Source organism: Pleurodeles waltl, chromosome 9 (genome assembly GCF_031143425.1).
Source record: "Pleurodeles waltl isolate 20211129_DDA chromosome 9, aPleWal1.hap1.20221129, whole genome shotgun sequence".
Classification (NCBI taxonomy): Eukaryota; Metazoa; Chordata; class Amphibia; order Caudata; family Salamandridae; genus Pleurodeles; species Pleurodeles waltl.
Window position 1 is genome coordinate 549,100,780 of NC_090448.1, and position 17,550 is coordinate 549,118,329.

The 17,550-nt window shown below is 44.2% G+C and overlaps 1 protein-coding gene across 1 annotated transcript in view; it reads right to left on the bottom strand.

Moving 5' to 3' along the window:
* Positions 1–13,139: 13,139 nt before the first annotated feature.
* Positions 13,140–17,550, bottom strand: part of NOP53 (NOP53 ribosome biogenesis factor) — a 164,280-nt gene continuing 159,869 nt past the window's right edge. Inside the window, exon 13 of the mRNA XM_069207477.1 lies at positions 13,140–13,263. Coding sequence (XP_069063578.1) covers positions 13,257–13,263 — 7 coding nt within the window. The 3' untranslated portion in view covers positions 13,140–13,256. The remainder of the gene's footprint in view (positions 13,264–17,550) is intronic.

The window sequence follows — 17,550 nt, forward strand, 5'->3', positions numbered from 1 at the left end:
TTTCCTGGAATGTTTTGGTTCCTTTTAGTTTAACCCTATGCATGCAGGAAAGTTATACGTGATATAAATAATGCCCTTGTTTGTCTTTCTTGTGCATGATAAGTGCAACCACAGTTCTAAGTGTAGTGTGCAATAGTGAATCTCTGTGAAAGCAGCCCTAGTGTTGCAGTACTTATTGTTATGGTACTTTTTGGTAATGCAGTGTTAGTAATTGTGGCAACAGTTATTATTATCCAAGAAACGTGCTGGAGCATCCCGGTGTTGTTCTACCGCTCCCGTGCCCATATCAGAAAGAGAGATTCAGGTTCAAGGAAGTTGAGTGCACTAACTCTATCACTCTGGCAATAACGACCTGCCGCCCGCCCCCCCCCCCCCCCCCGGCACAGTGTGCCCACTCCCAGGATAAACAGGGCCATCATTGTCTGGGGTGGGTGCCCTTGACCCTGGTCGCGGTACTACGGGGTGCACCTCTGATAGTTGGGTCACAAGTTTGGGGTTCAGGGTCTGGCTGTGGTGTTGTTGCCACATGGGTAGGGTCTTCCGGTGTGTCCAGGGTGGGTGTGCCATTGGTGGTCTGCCAATTGCCCCAAATGGCCCATCCAGACATCCACTGGGGCCCTCATCCTGGGGTGGGCTGGCTGAGCCTAGCATCCTCTGCAGGGTGTCAGTTGCAGGGGTACCTGTAGATGGACACAGTAGATGTTAGTGCTGTTGCGTCCCTGTTGTGATGCATGCAGTGGCTTGACTTGTTACCCAGTGATCACAATGACAGCTGCTGCACTGTAGACATTGGTTTGGATTGGATTGTGGGAGCTGTGATTCTTCCACATTGTGCTCGACACCCGTGCATACGGATTGTGCGAGTGAGGATGGTCGGTGTGGTGTGGCATGGCATGCAGAGGAAAGGCATGGGGTGTTTGGGACGGGGTCAGAGGGGTAGGTTGCATTGTGTTGAAGAGTGGTGGGGAGGCATGCTGAGCATGGGTGGTTGGGGCTTATGGGGGTATTGCTGACTTGCCAGAGTCAAGCCCTCCGCTAATGCCAGTCAGGCCCTCGGGATACATGATGTCCAGGACCTTCTCCTCCCAGGTTGTCGGGGGGGGGGGGGGGGGGGGGGGGGGGGGGAGAGTGCCCACCGCAGGTCTTATTACCGGCTATCCTCTGCCTGGACGCGCCAAGGAACAGACCTTCCCCCTCGAGATGGTTTGTGAGGATGGAGTTATATGGTTCGGTGGGGGGCGCGCACGTAAGGGGGGCGTGCGGGTGTATGTGTAAGTGCGTAAGGGTGTGTGCATAAGGGTGTAAGTGTAGGTGTGTGTAAGCATGCGTAAGTGTGGGGCGACTCGCTGCTGGCGTGTTCATATGTTTGTTGATGTCTGGGTGACTTGTGTGTCAGTCCTGTGGGCATATGAAAGATAAACCCCTTTAAATGCACTATTTGTTGATTTAATAATTGTTGGGCTTGCGGTGCAAGTAGTTTTCTATGTGTGATGCATGAAAGATGCGTGAAAGATCTGTAAAGCGGTTGGTGCCTTGTGGCTTTATAACTTAACAGCTGCAAGTCATATGTACAATACTCAGAAGCTGTATTTCTTAACAGTGATTTCTGCAGTTTAAATTTTATTAACAAATGATTTCACAAAAATTAAATTTTCCACTTTTCGCTCACCCACATGCAGAATCCAGCCAGTATGTGTATGTAATTGAGGAGTGGTTTGGTGTGTAATCATTCTAGTCTTTTCCGGCTTTCACTGCCAGGGAGTACATTGTCTCTAGGGAAAACCTGCCAACACTTGATATTTTTGAAAACTAGACACCAGGGAACTTCAGGGTGGTGTGCCTCACATGAATCTCACAAGGTGTTGTTACCCAGAAGCCACTGTAACCCTTAGGCATTGGAAGAGGGGCGGGGGAAATCAAAAAAAAAAAAAAATCACATTTCTATTATTTAAAATACTAAAATCGGCAGGGAGCCACAACCTTCCTAAAACCCAGTGTTCCCACATGCGTCACAATAAAAATAGTAAGAAGCGACAAGAAAGGGTCCATAACAATGCGGCCACAACAAAAGTGTAGCTTTGGTTTTAGGCCTAGGCTCAGCGGTCAGGCCAGCAAACTTATTAAAGCCAGATATTTCTGAAAACTAGACTTAGAGGGGAGTCCAGGATGGTGTGCCTCACATGAATAACACCATGTTTTTTTACCTACAATGCCCTGCAAACCTCAATCTTTGCCTAAAATCACACATATTCCTTGCATTTCTGTGATGTAAACTTCCGAAATCAGCAGAGATCCACAAAACTCCAACCACCCAGCATTCCTAAACTTGTCTGGAAAAAAAGGTTATCCCACTTGTGTGGCTGGATCTACCGCCTGCGACAGGAACAGATCAAACAAAGGACAATGGGCGTCCTCGCTTTCATTCAATCTGGATGCTATAACAATTGACTGCCTCAGGAGAGTCTAGACTATGGAATTGCAGGGGTGGTAGGCAACATTGTAGGGTGCATGCTGAGTCCTCATTTTTATAATAAAAAAGATTACGTCCTGTTGGTGCACCCAAAGAGTGTAGGAGGAAACATGCATGTAAACCCCTCCAAAAATATGGGACTGGAACAAGGATGATTGTTTGGGAGGACAAAAGAATGCCAAAAAGGTGTCCATTTAAACTGTGCCCACAACACAAACTTGCAGGGTCAAAGAAATGTTAACATATCTGAAAGATGTGCCTTCAGGTGGTTGGATGTTTTGACCCACACAGCATGCCACAATATAGTTCCCCTCCCTGCATAGTCAGATTTTGTGGATTGGTGATGAGCTGACAGGATAGGACCCACATCCGGCAACAGGTGAGAAGAGTTCAGGTGTTTCCAGAGGAGTCTCCACGCATCAAGGCTGAGGCGTTAGAGGTTCAGAACACAGAACTTGCCCATCTAACTGGGAAAGGAGACTTGCTCGGACAGCTAGTTGGAGCAGGAGTGGAGGGGACTCAAGAGGTCTACATATCACACCCTTCTCAGCCAGTCTGGGGCATTCAGAATGACTTGAGCCTGGTCCTGGCACAGATTTCTCAATTACCCAAGGAATTAAGGGTATGAGTCAAAGGAGCAGGGAAGCAGTAAATTGCACAAACAAAACCCCCACGGCTCCCTGCAATGGAAAATGGAAGGCAGAGACCTGTTGGCTGTAGGTATTATCTCAAGAAGCAAAGAGGTTCACGTGAGGGGTTCACCTCAAGATGAAGAAATCTTGAGCCTCCTCTAGGTGAAGACACCACTCCAGCAATGGTATTCAGAGAGCCTGCCAGATGGCTGGTGACCAACTAGATGCAATGCACCTGCACCCATGGCCAGAGTTGCAAGGCTTCTCTGTAGAAAAAATACTGCTTGTTCTTGTGGTACCACACCACAGTTGGGCTGTCTGTCAAGACAGCGACAGGTCAGCCACAAAGGAAGGCTTGCAGGGACGGGCAGATGGTCAGTTCAAGCAGGCTGATTTTCTGAACCTACTCTCCTGGAAATCAGAGATCTCTCATCTCCAAGACCTTTAAATGTACAGCCCAGCCCAAGGCGGATGCATCTGTCACTACTGTGGCCACTGCCAGTGGTGGGCTTGACAACCACCCCCGTGCCAGGTTTTCTTCAACTGACCACCAGATCAAGTCTATTACAGTGTTCAGGATGATTTGATAGTTCTGGACAGATGATCCCCTCTCTGTTGTAACCACTGCCGATGGAGGCATCACTGTAGAGCCCTTATCTTCTGGAATGCAGGCGTGACTAACAGTGTATTCAAACCGCAGACCTAGCAGGCTTAGAAACATCTACAGGAGCTATCTCCCGAAACACAGAAATCTTACTCGGAATATCCTGGATCCCCTGGGGAGAAACAAGTCTCCTAGATTTGTTGTGTCCAGTATTGCCCCACGAACAGGAGGAACGGAGAAGGCTCTAGGTAGTACTTGGAAAGGTTGAAGAAAAAGCCCAAGTTGAAAAGATCCATTTGTGAAAAAATGTGCCCCGCAAGATCCATTTGTGGGAAAATGTGTCCTGCGAGTTGAGGGACACAATCCAGTCTTCCACTTGAAAAAGCAAAAGTAATTGTCCCGCAAACAGCATCTTCAACTTCTCCTTTTCAGGGTAAAAGTTCAAGGACCTGAAGATTAGGTCATCATTCTTGAGTATCAGGAACAGCACTATGGTTTGGGTCAAACAGCGTCAAGGGCGGAACAGCTTGTGGTTATCCAAATGGAACCCCAAATGGTCCATGGGGCTCACAGGTGCACCAGATGAGGGCCACAAAATTCCTGAAAGTCACTATTAAGGCATACAGGAACTGAGCCAGGACGACACACACTGTTTGAAACTCTAGAACAGGCACTGGAGCCCAAAATGGTAGAGCCTGGCGCCAGCATAGGAACCAGTGGAGAGGTCAGCAAAGGAGCCAGGACAGACAATGGAGCAGGCACTGGGGAAGGCAATGGTGCTGCTGGAAGAGGATCCTCTGGTGAAAAGACATACACCCACTCCAGCTCTAAAGACAATTCCGCTGGAGAGCAACAAAATGACCAACCTTATGATAGACATCAAGGTGAGGTGCTGTCTCTAGCTGCCTTTTTGTACTTCCTTTTCTGCCTCTTTCAACAAGACGCTTAGTTTGGCCTTGTGCTCCTTAATGGCCTTGGTATGCACTTAGAGCTGTGCTTCGACCACAATCACCAGACAGTCCTTGTGGAGGTAAGAAGATGACATGCATCCATGACAGGTCCAGCAACATTTGAATTCTGATTTCTTCAGACGAGAGACATCCCTTAAGTATTAAACAATTGAGCAATTTTGGATAAAAACTTGTTGAAAAGTCCTGGAGAATAGCCCTGGATCTGTTAAGGGTGGTGGAAGGCAACTGATGCCTAAGCACTGGGATAGTGCTACACGGCTCAAGTGACATCACATGCACTGCACCCACTGCTGAAATCTAATCAGAACCACCTACCAGTACAGGAGAGCTATTGCAAACATTTTCCAGATCCAATCTGGTGCTTGGTTATGTTGAAAAAGTGAGACGCTGCATGGAGCAGTATCCATCAGAAAAGTTGTTTTAGTGAAATATGTTTTGGAAAGTGGATGATAAAATGTATATTGGCTGCACAGGCTCATCGGATGAGGAGCTAATGTGGTATTATACCTTGCCAGGATGAAATGTTATTGTACTGGGGTAATAATAACCGGGCTTAATCTCAGGGGTCAAATCCCTGAACAAATGTTTGCAAAAACTCAGAACATTAACTTTGGTTAAACCTGAATTTATACTGCATTCTTTTTTTTCTTAATGTTTATTCGAATGAGAGGAGGAACCCAACCCACCCGCCATTCGTTTGTATACGTAAACCTAAATACCACCTTTCTTTTTCATAATATTCCCATCATTACTCACCTTAACACTGTCTCTTCTTCTAAACTCATCATTACAGTTAAACCTAATCCCCAACCCTAATCCCACTCCTTAGCCTAAACACTTAGCCCAACTCTAATCCTTAATTTAAACTAACTCCCAGACTAAGGATTCCATTAGCAAAAACTGACACCCCTGTGCACTCAGCTTTTGTCTGCAAAGCTTTTTGGAAATCTGTTTTAAATTTTACCCAAGATCTATGCAGCACCTTCATCCATGAACTATTTTCCTCTATTTTAATGACGTGTGACCCTTGGCAGATGTTGGATGGGGGGGTACCAGACTTTCAAAATTTCCATGTCAGCAACTGCACACAGATAAATAAGATGGAAGAACTATTTTGAGCACAAAAACTATGCAGCATCGGGTGTTAAGTTTTACATTGAGTTTTCGTAGATATTATTTACGACAAATGTCCTGTTTGCTTTTTTAAATGTAGGTGACAAATATATTTTAAAGAGATTACTGGAATTATGCAGGCGGAGGGAGCTTCAAACATGGCTTTGACTGGAAATTACAGAGGCAGTCAAAACTATTTCATCTGCAAGTTGGTATGCACTTACTGTTTGCAGTATGGGAATGGCAACAGTACTAAGTAATACAGAATGGTGCCTTACAATCAAGGCAATCATCAAGAAAGGGGAGAGATAGGATGAAAGGACAGTTCTTTGTTTTTGAAACGTAAGGTTGCCATCAAAGGAACGTTGATTAAAAGTGTCTTTGGCTCACATATTAAAAATGATTATTGCAAATAATTCATTAACTGATTCACTTCCTAATATAGACAGGAAGGGAGTAGGTGACAAATAGGAAAATAGAATGTTATTTATTTGGCTTGTATTTTATCATTCACTCCTCCTTGCAAGAAAATAGAACACACTTTAAGGGGTGCAAACAATACCACCTTCAGGACTAGTTGATGATCCTTCGTCAGCATTAGACCTGCAAAAAGGTAAACTTCATGCTGCAAAATATTATACTGAACATCCATCCCATGTCAGAAATAAATCCAATGTTAAGCAGCACATATGGCAACATTTTAGTCCCATATCAAACTTCAAAAGTTCCCAATCTTTCCTATAGCATCACTTCAAGTATTAATTGGGCTGTTTTACATGGAACTTAGGCGAGGACATGTGCCAGAATATGCCTACAGAAGCAACACTTAAGGAGTGAGCAAATATTAGGTAACTGGGTTGAGAGTTCCAGGAGTACCACCTGTAGAGATCAGAGTGGGAGGGAACAGAGGTGGAAACAGAATGACCTCTTCTAGAGTTCTAACATCAAACGACAATTTGATGAGGGTATCAAGTGATGATAAAGCCAAGAGGAGTAGAGAGTAATTGCTGAAATCAGAGTTCTTGGTGTATAGACTTCCCCTATATGCATTTAATCTGTGTTGCTACCTTCCCTTCTTTAGCTCTTTTCTGAATGCCAGTTGTTAGAGGATGTTCTCAGTTAGGACTTCAAGTTGATCCAGATGGTTGTAGTAGATCCGGAAGGTCTGATTTTGTGCTTGTGCCGTTCAGAATGTTGGCTTTCCCAGATGGATCGAGTTTTTGCTCCAGACCTTTCTCAAGCTATCTGAATTTGTCGGTTGATCTGCTAGGTAGCTCAGTCTGCCTGTGTGGACAGGTTTGAAGTCCAACAGCACTCATATTTTTATCCAGGCCTCTAAAGGGAGCCATTGTAGCTCCCTCACCGTTTGCAGGGGAGAGAACTGGGCCATTTTCTTTTCTCCAAGATCACTCATGTTGTAGAATGGAAAAGAGCGTTGATAAGCATCTAAACATAGGCCGTCAGACCAGTCAAAATGTCATTGCCAGCATCAATTCTCCACATTGGATAGTAGGTACTTTATATTTTTTAGATGGTAAAGATGGAAGATAGAAGATCCTGCTAATTTAATATGGAGGTACCGATGAGAGAGCAAGATCTATCTTTTAGGAACCCTAGTAGTATCAGCCACCAAGAGTTTCAGTGAGGAACTGTTCCCTTCTAAATATGTGAAACAGCTTGGATCGATTTTTTGTGTGCAGGGGTGTGGAATTTATTAAAATATCTACTTGTCCAGGGGACAGGTTGCTTCTCAAATCTACTTGTCCTGTAAAAAGATCTACTTGTCCCTTTGGTACCATGTAGTGTGGCAACAAATTATGGCAGCAATTAATAGCCTCTCTGATTATGCCAGGGCTACTACCATAGTAGGGCTTGAATACTTGGAGTTTCAATCCCTACTGTAGCAATTTCCTTATTTTGCCACCTTTCTGCAGATCTGCATACTGGGGCTGGAGGAAGCAGTAAGCAATAGTTCCAGGGCTGGAATGCCTTTGAGTCTGCAAACCTACTAACCTGCATGTTATAAAGATTTTTACCAGCTTCTTTCTAATATTTTCCCATAATAAGAAAGGTTGGACATTTACTCCTGACAATGGCAGAATTAGAACTTCTTCCAGGGTTGGGAAGAAAGTGGCTGGAGGGAAAATGAACTTGCAAATGCTCAATAGATTTTCACATGAGCAAATCTACACATCGTATTTACCCACGCTAAAATACAGTTCACAAATATTTTATAGGGGTACGACATATACCATGGGTGCACTTTTGTGACTTTCTTTAAGAATTTGGGGCCACAAGTAGGTAGGTTCAGATTTGTGACCTGCAAATTGCGAGTCGCAAATCCGAATGTAGGATGGTGTCCTTGACACCATCTGTGATTCGCAAGGGCTTCGCAAATGCCCACATCATGAATAATCATGAGGTGGGTCGCAATTTGCGACCCCCTCACGAATGGTGGCCTGCTGGAGACAGCAGACCACCATGTCTGTGACTGCTTTTCAATAAAGCTGTTTTTTTTGTAATGCAGCCCGTTTTCCTTAAAGGAAAACGAGATGCATAACAAGAACGAAAAATGAAACGTTTTCGTTTAATTTTTTCAGAGAAAGTAGTGGTCCACAGGACCACTGCTTGCTCTGAAAAAATGTTTACAGTGACATTCACAATGGGAAAGGGGTCCCATGGGGATCCCTTCCCTTTTGCGAAAGTGTTAGCACCCATTTGAAATGGGTGCAAACTGCGATTGGTTTGCGCCCGCGGTCACAAAACAATCCTACATTGCACTGCGAGTTGCAATTAGGAAGGGAACACCCCTTACTAATTACGAGTCGCAAACCCGTTTTGTGATTCGGTAACCAGGTTACTGAATCGCAAAACTGGGTTTGTGCATCGCAGTGTGCTTTTTGCACGTCGCAAACAGCGAAAGTCGCTGTTAGCAACATGCAAAAAGCTACCTACATGTGGGTCTTGGTCCCTAATTAGGTCTGGTGTTAACAAAGACATTTTGTTTTTATTAAACTTCTATTTCTCTCTCTTTCGGCTGGCTTTACTGTGAGTGATCGCATTCTGCTCTTCCACAAGGAGCATATTGCCACACAAAGTAGTTTTGTTCAGTGTCAGGAACTACAGTGGCAATCAGTGATGTAACGAAACGGGAGGGTGCCCCTTTGCAAAGAACATGGAGGAGCCCCCTCTCCAGACTCACTCAGGGCAGGTGCTGTGCTGACGGGCCCCCTGGAGGGCGGCTGCGGGGCCTTTGTTATGCCGCTGGTGGCAACGTGTGCTTTAAGAGTTCAAAAACTTTTTGGGGGGGTTTTGCCAATGTTTGTTACAATGTTGAGGGCCTGGTAGCTCCCACAACAATAAAGTGTTACAAAAGCCATGTCAAAACAAGACACGCATTGATGAAACTAAAAGACTTATAAAAATATGTCAGATTAGTTGGCTTTGTCAGTGTTTGTTTATTTTCATGCTTCCCATAATCGTGTTGAAAATGGTTACACTGATTTTCCATTAGAAATATTTTTGGGAAATACCAGCATGCATCAACACATTTGTAGGAAGTTGGCTCTGTATGTGCTATTTCAAAGTAAGGAATAGCATGCACAGAGTCCAAGGGTTCCCCTTAGAGGTAAAATAGTGGTAAAAATAGATAATACTAATGCTCTATTTTGTGGTAGTGTGGTCGAGCAGTAGGCTTATCCAAGGAGTAGTGTTAAGCATTTGTTGTACATACACAAGACAATAAATGAGGTACACACACTCAGAGACAAATCCAGCCAATAGGTTTTTATATAGAAAAATATCTTTTCTTAGTTTATTTTAAGAACCACAGGTTCAAATTCTACATGTAATATCTCATTCGAAAGGTATTGCAGGTAAGTACTTTAGGAACTTCAAATCATCAAAATTGCATGTATACTTTTCAAGTTATTGACAAATAGCTGTTTTAAAAGTGGACACTTAGTGCAATTTTCACAGTTCCTGGGGGAGGTAAGTTTTTGTTAGTTTTACCAGGTAAGTAGGACACTTACAGGGTTCAGTTCTTGGTCCAAGGTAGCCCACCGTTGGGGGTTCAGAGCAACCCCAAAGTCACCACACCAGCAGCTCAGGGCCGGTCAGGTGCAGAGTTCAAAGTGGTGCCCAAAACACATAGGCTAGAATGGAGAGAAGGGGGTGCCCCGGTTCCAGTCTGCTTGCAGGTAAGTACCCGCGTCTTCGGAGGGCAGACCAGGGGGGTTTTGTAGGGCACCGGGGGGGACACAGGTCCACACAGAAATTTCACCCTCAGCAGCTCGGGGGCGGCCGGGTGCAGTGTGGGAACAGGCGTCGGGTTCGCAGTGTTAGTCTATGAGAGATCTCGGGATCTCTTCAGCGCTGCAGGCAGGCAAGGGGGGGGTTCCTCGGGGAAACCTCCACTTGGGCAAGGGAGAGGGACTCCTGGGGGTCACTTCTCCAGTGAAAGTCCGGTCCTTCAGGTCCTGGGGGCTGCGGGTGCAGGGTCTCTCCCAGGCGTCGGGACTTTGGATTCAAAGAGTCGCGGTCAGGGGAAGCCTCGGGATTCCCTCTGCAGGCGGCGCTGTGGGGGCTCAGGGGGGACAGGTTTTGGTACTCACAGTATCAGAGTAGTCCTGGGGTCCCTCCTGAGGTGTTGGATCTCCACCAGCCGAGTCGGGGTCGCCGGGTGCAGTGTTGCAAGTCTCACGCTTCTTGCGGGGAGCTTGCAGGGTTCTTTAAAGCTGCTGGAAACAAAGTTGCAGCTTTTCTTGGAGCAGGTCCGCTGTCCTCGGGAGTTTCTTGTCTTTTCGAAGCAGGGGCAGTCCTCAGCGGATGTCGAGGTCGCTGGTCCCTTTGGAAGGCGTCGCTGGAGCAGGATCTTTGGAAGGCAGGAGACAGGCCGGTGAGTTTCTGGAGCCAAGGCAGTTGTCGTCTTCTGGTCTTCCTCTGCAGGGGTTTCAGCTAGGCAGTCCTTCTTCTTGTAGTTGCAGGAATCTAATTTTCTAGGGTTCAGGGTAGCCCTTAAATACTAAATTTAAGGGCGTGTTTAGGTCTGGGGGGTTAGTAGCCAATGGCTACTAGCCCTGAGGGTGGGTACACCCTCTTTGTGCCTCCTCCCAAGGGGAGGGGGTCACAATCCTAACCCTATTGGGGGAATCCTCCATCTGCAAGATGGAGGATTTCTAAAAGTTAGAGTCACCTCAGCTCAGGACACCTTAGGGGCTGTCCTGACTGGCCAGTGACTCCTCCTTGTTATTCTCATTATTTTCTCCGGCCTTGCCGCCAAAAGTGGGGCCTGGCCGGAGGGGGCGGGCAACTCCACTAGCTGGAGTGTCCTGCTGGGTTGGCACAAAGGAGGTGAGCCTTTGAGGCTCACCGCCAGGTGTGACAATTCCTGCCTGGGAGAGGTGTTAGCATCTCCACCCAGTGCAGGCTTTGTTACTGGCCTCAGAGTGACAAAGGCACTCTCCCCATGGGGCCAGCAACATGTCTCGGTTTGTGGCAGGCTGCTAAAACTAGTCAGCCTACACAGATAGTCGGTTAAGTTTCAGGGGGCACCTCTAAGGTGCCCTCTGTGGTGTATTTTACAATAAAATGTACACTGGCATCAGTGTGCATTTATTGTGCTGAGAAGTTTGATACCAAACTTCCCAGTTTTCAGTGTAGCCATTATGGTGCTGTGGAGTTCGTGTTTGACAGACTCCCAGACCATATACTCTTATGGCTACCCTGCACTTACAATGTCTAAGGTTTTGTTTAGACACTGTAGGGGTACCATGCTCATGCACTGGTACCCTCACCTATGGTATAGTGCACCCTGCCTTAGGGCTGTAAGGCCTGCTAGAGGGGTGTCTTACCTATACTGCATAGGCAGTGAGAGGCTGGCATGGCACCCTGAGGGGAGTGCCATGTCGACTTACTCGTTTTGTCCTCACTAGCACACACAAGCTGGCAAGCAGTGTGTCTGTGCTGGGTGAGAGGTCTCCAGGGTGGCATAAGACATGCTGCAGCCCTTAGAGACCTTCCTTGGCATCAGGGCCCTTGGTACTAGGAGTACCAGTTACAAGGGACTTATCTGGATGCCAGGGTCTGCCAATTGTGGATACAAAAGTACAGGTTAGGGAAAGAACACTGGTGCTGGGGCCTGGTTAGCAGGCCTCAGCACACTTTCAATTGTAAACATAGCATCAGCACAGGCAAAAAGTCAGGGGGCAACCATGCCAAGGAGGCATTTCCTTACAACATTTTACTAAATGACACTTCATTTGCATATAATCAGAGAGCATTCTGGGAGCATTATACTTAGCCTCTTAGCCTAAACTTTTCAAACATGTGTGTACATGTTTTTTTTTTTTGTACTGGAACCAACGTCAGTAGTGAAGTGTGACCTTAAAACATTTATTTACAGCACGCACCCTAATAATGAAGGCTTTCAAATAATGAACCATAAATACAAGTTCGAACAGCATTATCTTTTGGAAACACATTACCTCAACTGCAGAGAGTTCAACTCTCTGTAAACAGACAGCCAAAGGGTTTGTGCTGCAGGGGGTTGGGCCTACTTGTCCCAAGGACAAAGTAAACATAAAAACTTGTTGCCCTTGACCCCAAACAAGATGTCCCGGGCGTCGGGCGATAGGAATTCCGTCTTCCATAGATTTTGTTTCAGACAGCTGGCAGTATTCAGTTGTGTAATTTTGCTGGGCCCCTTTGAAGAGATGTATTTTATCGATGAACAAGTAGAGAGAAAAGTTGCATATTAACTGCATAATGGTGAAGTTTACTGCATGAATTTTCCAGAAGGAAACCTAGAGGTTTGAAGAACAATGATGACTAGAAGAGCACTGTGGGACCCCATCAAATACTTGTTCTGATCATAAGGTACAGCTTCCATTGAGGAAGGATCTTAATTAGTTGAGTACTGTGTCCCTGAAACCGATTCGGCATTCCAGCATTTTCAGTGTTGTGATTAACTGTAGAATACTGCAGACAAGTCAAGCAAAACCAGAAGGCTAATCTCCATCACATCTACTTCAATGTGCACTACTCTACCAACTCCACTTTCCACTCATTTCTTAGCTCCCCCAGTATCTCACCCTAGATCCCTATAATGGTATGACCATCACTTCTCATGCACTCATGACTCCCACCCCTTCTAAGTCCATACAGTGTATTTTGTTATTTATTATACAGTACAGCCTGCAGACAAAAAAAAAAATATATATACTTTGATGGAATAACTGGCATGGGAAAGAGGATTTACAATCAGTACCAGCCTCAAAATGTGACCTCTTGATGCAAGATCCTCGACATAGGAATAAGTAATCCAAACAAAATAAGAGTGCAAGTCTGAATATTGGTATAGAAATATTTTAATACAATTATAAACTCTTTCACACACTGGCAGAACAACACACAGCTTCCCATAGGGCGTCTGTAGCAGAGATGGAGGTCTTTTTTAGAGCGAGGGTTTATAACCTGCAAGAGAAGAGAGTCGGCTTAACAGAAAAACAAGACATTCCTGAAATAAACAAAAAGCAGCGTTTGAAGGGGTCTGCATGGATATCTTGAATAACAGAGATCTGATTTGAAGACACTAATCTCATGCAAACTGGGATCCTGACTAAGCTCTCAAAACTAAACAAGCTTTGACAAAGCCAATACTGCTCACCTTTTATAATATAGTGCAGAGCTATTGGCTTTACCAATGCTGTTTCCACTAGCTAAGGTGAACTTAAAAAATTAAATTCTAAAATGAATGTGCATAAACACACGTACACCACAGTAGGTCATATGGAATACTCTTTAGACTTCACCCACAGATGTCTGTTATAGACCAAACCGAATCTTACAGTGGCCTTTGGGACAGCCCACTGACTATCATAGGTTGCCTTTCTTGTTTCTCATTTACGTGCCTATTAGCAGATGGCTTTCCTTCTTCGCATTTGTCCCTCTCCTGGAGAACAGCTTCGTTATTTCAATTGGCTACCTTGTATTATTTCACAGCTCACATCCGGGAACTACTTTATTTATTTTTTTCTCTTTGGGTACTCCACGGACATGGATGTGTTTTCTTGCTCTCCCCATGTGCTGGTTCTCACTCACACCCCTCCCTCACTGCACCGTGCTGCTCCCTACTCAATCTAGCTCATTTGTAAACAAAATCACAGCAACAAGTATATTTTTACCACACTGACTAAAGAGCAGACAATGTTGGTTTTATTCTCATGCTTACCACATGTTGCATGAAAGCCCAGGCAATGGCACGCAAAAGGCAACATTTACAGAGCTTGAAGAGCAAGTTTCTTCACTCAGCGTGGATTTAAGGAGACCTGCCAACATTGGAATAATGTTCGCCATGTGCTGATACAAGGAAGATAGGAATGGGGACTAAAGGGGTGAGCTGTAGGGATGGTGGTAGTTCCTCTTCACCTGGTGAAGATGTCAAGAGTGCAAAAACTAAGTCACATGGATACACTGTTAGTGGCAAGTCTGGCTTGAGGCATGAGAGTGAATGAAAAACGTCCTCCCTCCCGGAAGCCACAAATATACCCCCGGGCTCCTGCAGACACCAAATGACTGGAGAATTTGTTCCAGTTCCTAGTCCTTTGGAAAGTAAATGGCACGCACTTTTTAAAAAAAAATTTTTATTCTAGCGCTTTCTCGGACCGCTGATATGTTCTTTTAAGTGCATGCAAATAGACCTCTGTGTTATTTTGATTTAATCTGCAATACATGCAATAGGCCTTTTTAAATTCCAGAGTTCCCTATGCAAATTTTAAAAATAAACTGACATTGAACACAATATTTTTAATCTTTATTAAAGTTCAGTTTCAAGATACCTTAAGATAAATGTTTGCTTTTCCTCCAGTATTGTGACTTTTTTTTTTTGTTAACAATGCTTTACAAACAAGCATTTAAGCCAATAGCGTAGTGCTCGCATGATAAGACAACATCTATTGATCCTGCTAAAGTTGCTTATTTTTGTTTATGAAAAAAAAAAATCATTCCAACACTGCCCTTCTTGCATGAGCGCACATGGGAAGCAATCTTGTAAGATATCTTATGAAAAAAGAAAAAAACATTCCACGATGGCCATGCCTACAAGTGTACTGATGCACTAGCTGTCGTTCTAGGTTTTATTTTACTTCAATTTAGAATTCCAAAATACCCAGGGCAGTGAGGAAACGGAGATAAATTAATGACTAGGGAAGAAGTACAATAATACTAAAGAAAAAAGATTTGGGAGGGGTTGTGCATCATTTGACAAACCGGGGATGGGGAGTAAGCAGCAGCAAAAGTGCTAAAGGGAAGAGCTAGGAAAGCAATTTCACAGTGAAAGCTTGAAGTCATCCAACCTAAATTTTGGATAAGAAACTGTGCTCCACGTAAGGGACAAAAACAAGAATAAGAAGTTAAGTCACTGAACCAGGTCTTTTGAACCGAGATAGATCAACAAAGAGATCCAATTAAAAGCAAGTGGCTGAGCCAAAGCGTATTGTACATAATAGATAGCTTTAGCTGTCTGTTGTCGAAGAGCTGCTATCTGCAGGCAAGACCAGTACTTCAGAGAACATGTGGTTACGGAAATAGTACGACTCCTAGTGCTATTGATACAGCTTTGTGCTTAAGTGGCTGATTGTCACATTCTACTTTGAATCAAAAAAAGCATGAGTTAAGTCAACACAAATGAAAAGTCTTGAGATATAACAAACAGAAGCCCTAACCGTAGGCACTGTTTAAAAAAAAAAAAAAAAAAAAAAAAAAAAAGTGCTTAGGTTTTTACCAACTAATTGCCAATAATATCTAGCTGTGAAAATTGTTGTCAGAAGTTAATGTATCATTTTCTCACTCATCATTTGATAAATAACTTATAAGCAGTTATGTGATTATTCAGTAAACGTTAAGCTAGAAAAAGTTAGTTGTAGACGAGGACGTCAACAGTTGCAACGCTGCCAGCTTGATAAGATTAGGCCACCACGACAATCTGAGACTATCGCTGATCTGAAGAGGCTTCTATGACATGCCTGCCGACATGGGAGTTTGTACATCACATTGCAAGCGGCAGCACTTGCTGGAGAAATAGAGAAGTGGTTGCTCAACAGATATCAGTTAAAAGCACATTTCAGTACAAGTTACCACCCTATCCTGACACTCGCAGTGGCAGCCCATAGCTACTCATGTGCTGGAGGCTTCATACTTACTGGCAATCAAGTTCTAGGTCGCTAGTGTCAGAGAAACATGTCACAAACTAACAACGAGCCTGTCCGAGCTATTTAGCTTTGGACATGCAACTCCCCAGTCCAATAGGAGGATGCAATCACAGTAAGACACCAACCTCCAGGTCACTGAAGGCTAAGGATCTGAAAACCCTATGAGCCAAAATAGCATAATATTTCCTTCCCTCATGTGATGCAGCTTCCAAACTGGTGGTACAATATTTCAGACCCTGAAGAGTAAGATTTACAACAGCATTCTCTGAAAAAATACTGTGATTGCGAGTCCCACTATGCTCCAATCAGGCAGTTAGGCTCTGCTGGACCTAAATCTGATTAGCAGACCGACTAAGGCAGGAGACGGTTTTGGATCTCCAAGCAGCAGTCTGGCGACTAGAGATAAAGCACTGAAGGCATATGGCACCTGACTGGTCCATAGGAGTCCAACAAACAGAGGCTGTGGACTTTGAAGCAGTCTAAAACCGTTCTCAAGTTATAACCCAATTAATCAGAATCTGTTGCTTTTGGGGACAGATAGAGGGATGCAATCTGTACTCAAGAGGCCAAGAGCTAAAGGACTCACTGGTACGTTAAGGCTATGCTTAATCCCCTGTTGGGAGTCTGAACTCAGGTCTTATTAATAGCCAACACAACTCATCAAGAAAGCCAATGACTACCACAAGCTTGAAGTGGAAAGACTGTGTGCCTCTTCTACATTCACCAGCGATCTAAAATAAAAAAAAGCCTTGGTCGACTTCTTGATTAGAGTCCTGTGAGACAAGAGACTATCAAACAGGAGCTACCATATCGCCCCATTAGGAATCTTGGGTACATAACAGAACAAACAACGGTTCACTGTGGAATAATTTGTATATGTTCTTAAATTAAAACACAAGTGTTCTATGGGAATCATGAAAAGCAGCCAAAATGAGGCACACTATAGACATTCATACACTTTGTAGATTGTATATAATTATTTTCAATCACTGGTTAAAAATGTAGAAGATGTCTCTCGGTGCTTAAACGTGATCTTACATTGGAGCAATGAAAAACCAGTATGCTGAGCATGGGACTATAAAAAAAAAATACAAAAGTTGAAAGGCCACACTGAAGGACAAATGGCACAGGTGAATCTTGGGATGCCCAATAGAACTATATTAGACAAATAATTGCTGGTGTAACTGCCTGTTAAAATAGACAGGTTCGACCTTTCTACTACTCGATGGCCATCATCAGATAATAAAGAAGGGTCAGGCTCAGAGTGGTCAAAATAAGTGAAACGTTAACGATCTATTTGGAACAAGCAAAAAAATAAATAAAAAAAAAACACACACAACAAATAAATCTATCTATATCTATATCTATCCTATCGTAGGGAACTGAGAACCGTACAGAGAAAATAACTTGTGATGGACCCAATACCTTAACCTATTGATCAGAAATAAACCAGTCGGTCCCAGAATCCTAATAGTGAAAAAGTAATCAACTGTTGGCAACAAAAAAAACAGCAAAAAAAATCCATCTACCTTACACTGAGTCCAGACTATTA